Source organism: Carlito syrichta, unplaced genomic scaffold (genome assembly GCF_000164805.1).
Source record: "Carlito syrichta isolate Samal-C Ts95f unplaced genomic scaffold, Tarsius_syrichta-2.0.1 Scaffold154564, whole genome shotgun sequence".
In the NCBI taxonomy this organism is placed as follows: domain Eukaryota; kingdom Metazoa; phylum Chordata; class Mammalia; order Primates; family Tarsiidae; genus Carlito; species Carlito syrichta.
Window position 1 is genome coordinate 49,511 of NW_007098660.1, and position 3,818 is coordinate 53,328.

The 3,818-nt window shown below is 54.2% G+C and overlaps 1 protein-coding gene across 1 annotated transcript in view; it reads left to right on the top strand.

Moving 5' to 3' along the window:
* Positions 1-3,818, top strand: part of MAP3K11 (mitogen-activated protein kinase kinase kinase 11) — a 17,965-nt gene that overhangs the window by 12,249 nt on the left and 1,898 nt on the right. The window contains exon 9 of the mRNA XM_021709046.1: positions 3,794-3,816. Within this exon, the coding sequence (XP_021564721.1) occupies positions 3,794-3,816 (23 nt within the window). The remainder of the gene's footprint in view (positions 1-3,793; positions 3,817-3,818) is intronic.

Below are 3,818 nucleotides of genomic sequence, written 5' to 3' on the forward strand. Positions count from 1 at the left end.
AGACTCCCAACTCCAAAAAAAAAAAGAAATTGTCCTAGGCATAAGCCACACCATTGGAGGGCCACATTCCCCCACCCACCCTGTCCCTAGCTGATTGCTCTAGCCCCTGGGATGCTGGCTGGCAGGACACATTTAGTCTACACTGACAGAAACTGCCCTAGGAGCTACTAACTGCCACGTGGCGTGTCCTCTCTGTTAGGTTCCATGGAAGCAGTTTCACCTTCCTCTCTGGGTCAAGCATGGCCGTGTTGCTTTCTCCTAAACAGCAGGGTTGGCAACTCTTATGGCCAGGAAGTTAGAGGCAAATTCAGATCCTAGCCAGATCGCCCTGGAGAAGTCACTAACCTCTTGGAACCTCAGTTTCTCAGGCCGTGGATGGCAGGGGTGTCTGTTCTCTCATTTTATGGGCTGCCTTCTCTTCCTTTGTCTCATTTCTCTCTTTTTTTTTCCCAAGTCGGGGTCTCACTCTGTCACCCAGGCTGGAGTGCTGCAGTGGCACAATCATAGCTCACTGCAGCCTCAAACTTCTGGGCTCAGACTGTCCTTCCACCTCAGCCTCCTGAGTCACTGGGACTAACTGGTGTATGCCACCATGCTTGGCTGATTTATGTTATTTTATTTTTGTAGAGTCGAGGTCTTGCTATATTGCCCAGGCTGATCTTGAACTCCTGGGCTCAAGCAGTTCTCCCACCTCAGCCTCCCAAAGTGCTGGGATTACAGGTATGAGCCACCGTGCCCAGCCTTCATTTCATTTTTCTTGCCCGGCCTTCATTTCTCTTATTGCAAACATGCTTTCCTCTCCTCTGTTTAAACTTTTGTTTAAGCTCACTATAAGTGATCAGTTTCTTCGCCTTTGAAATGGGCTAATAACGATCACCTCATGTGGGGCCAAAATTAGAAAAATGGATTCTAGCTGGGCACAGTGGCTCACATCTGTAATCCCAGCACTTTGGGAGGCAGAGGTGAGAGGATACCAGAGCTCAGGGGTTCGAGACCAGCTTGGGCAACATGGTGAGACCTTGTCTCTACAATAAATAAAAAAAATCAACCGGGCATGGTGGTGCATGCCTATGGTGCCAGCTACTTGGATGGTGGAGACAGAGGATCGCCTGAATCTAGCAGGTGGTAGCTGTGAGCATGCCACTGCATTCTAGCCTGGGCAACAGAATGAGACTCCAACTAAAAAAAAAAAAGGAAAGAAAAATAGATTCTTCCATCAAACAGGAATTAATGCGTTTTTTTTTTTTTTTTTTTTAAGTTGGAGTCTCACTCTGTCGCCCAGACTGGAGTGCAGTGGCTGCTCCCGGCCACTGCAGCCTCGACCTGCTGGGCTCGTGCGATCCTTCTGCCTCAGCCTTCCAAGTAGCCAGAATTACAGGCACGTGCTACCATGCCCGGCTGATTTTTTGATTTATTGTAGAGATGAGGTCTCGCCAAGTTGCCCAGGCTGGTCTCGAATCCGCGAGCTCAGGCAATCCACTCACCTCAGCCTCCCAAAGCATGAATTAATGCATTTTATGAGCCAGGCACCAGAGTGTTAGAGATAACCCCGCCCTGACCTCAGAGACAGCCTAGTCTAGTAAAGGAGGCAGATTCATAAATAAACAAGTCCAGTAGAGACTATATAAGACACAGCATGAACAATAACTGCACGGGCTCAGGGGGATCTGGGAAGGCTTCACAGAGGAGGTGACCTCCCAGCCGGGTCTTGGATAGTGAATAAGAGGTCACTGAAAGCTGAGGTGGGACAGGTGAGCCAGGCAAAGGAAATAGTGTGTGCACAGGCGTGGCTCACCAGACCCGAGGAAGAGAAAACTTAGGGAGATTCAGAGCTTGCTAGGAGGGCAGGAGCCAGGCCTGTATCCCCTGGCACCTGAGCCAGTAGATGTTTGTTGAATGAATGAGTGAACGAGACTGGGAAAGTAGGCTGGAGCCAGCTCAGGAGGGGTCTGGAAATGATGTTTTGTTTTGTTTTGGTTTTTTTGAGTCAAAGTCTCACTCTGCCGCCCAGGCTGGAGTGCTCATGGCAGCCACTGCAGCCTCAACCTGCTGGACTCCGGCAATCCTTCTGCCTCAGCCTTCCAAGTAACTGGAACTACAGGTGCGCACCACCATGCTTCGCTGATTTTTGGATTTATTGCAGAGACAAGGTCTTGCCAAGTTGTCCTGGCTGGTCTTGAACCCCTGGGCTCAGGCAATCCTCTCGCCTTGGCCTCCCAAAGTGCTGGGATGACAGGTGTGAGCCACCATGCCCGGCAGTTTTGCATTTTAGAAGGACTCCCTCGGCCCTTGCCTGAGTGGCAGTGGCCAAGGATGGGGCAGGGCGAGATAAGAGGCAGAGTCTGAGTGAGGGTTGTGGCTAACAGCGGGGACTCTGAGCCAAGTGTTTGGTCCTGGCAAAGCTCACTTTTCCCAGCCTTGGACATCTTCCCCCACCAGACAACTCAGTGCTCCATCCCAGGCAAGCTCACTCCACTCCTGGCCCAAGGAGGAAGGGAAAGACAAGGCGCTAGGAGGGCAGGCTTTGAAAACCCAGCCAAGGAGGCCAGACTTTCTTCTCGTGGCCCTGGAGAGCCATGGCAGGCTTTAGAGCCAAGAAGGAATCTGACAGTATCAGGCTTGAGGGAAGCCATCTTAGACGCCCCTATCTCCTTAGTGACGGGTTCCCATCCCTGCCCTAGGCGGTCTAGGATGGAGTCCAGCAACCCTAGGCTTGAAGGTAGGACACGGATATCTTGAAATCTAGGGCAGAGTCTGGCTGGGAAATGGCAGAGAGGAGACTCTGACGCTCCACCCCTCACTGGCTGTACAGCCTTACGCAAGTGATTAACCTCTCTGAGCCTGGAGCCCCTGGGGCATGAGGGTCAGACAGCATAATGCCCCTAAACCATTCAGCTCAGCCCTGACACAAACACGGCTCTATACACCAGCTGTGACCTTGGGCAAGGCGCTGACCCCGTGGGCCTGTTTCCTTGTTTCTGAAATCGGAACAGGGACACGTGCTCCTCAGGGCTTTTGTGGATGCTGCAGTTGACCTGTGTGCTTCCTATAAGCCGGAGTGGGGATGGGTGGACAGAGGGCCTAGCTGCCCAGCTAGGAAGGGGTGGGCCCAGAGTACAGGGTGCTGGTCGCAGTGGATGGTGCCAGCCTTGCCCCTGGCTGCCCATGATGGCCACTGAGGCCCACTGTGATCTAGCCTGGGCCTGCCATCTTTTTGACTCCCCTCCTGACGTCTCTGGGCTCAGGGCCCCTGGCCGCCTCCCAGGCTTTGCCCTGCTGGTTCCTTGGCCCGCACTGCCCTCCTTCTTACGAAAGGCCAGAATGTGGCCGGGCTTGGTGGCTCAGCTTGTCATCTCAGCACTTTGGGAGGCCGAGGCGAGAGGATTGCCTGAGTCCCTAGGTTGGAGACCTGCCCCGGCAAGTTGGTGAGACCTTGTCTCTACAATAAATAAAAAATTGGCCAGGCGTAGGGGCGCGTGCCTGTAGTTCCGGCTACTTGGAAGGCTGAGGCGGAAGGATCGCCGGAGCCCAGCAGGTTGAGGCTGCGGTGGCCGGGAGCGTGCCACTGCACTCCAGCCTGGGCGACAGAGTGAGACTCCAACTCACCAAAAAAAAAAGGTGGGAATGTGTGATATGTGTGCGACCGGGAGACACTGGACTGGGGGACCAGGAAAGCCCTGGAAGATGCCGGTGGGGCGCAGAACTGTCTTGCTCCAAGGTCCCTGGGGGGTCCCGGGCCCCCACCCGGAAGATGCCCCAGGCACGGCCCAACCTGCCCCGTCCGCTCCCGCAGGTAACCCCCCGCGGCCGAGCCCGGA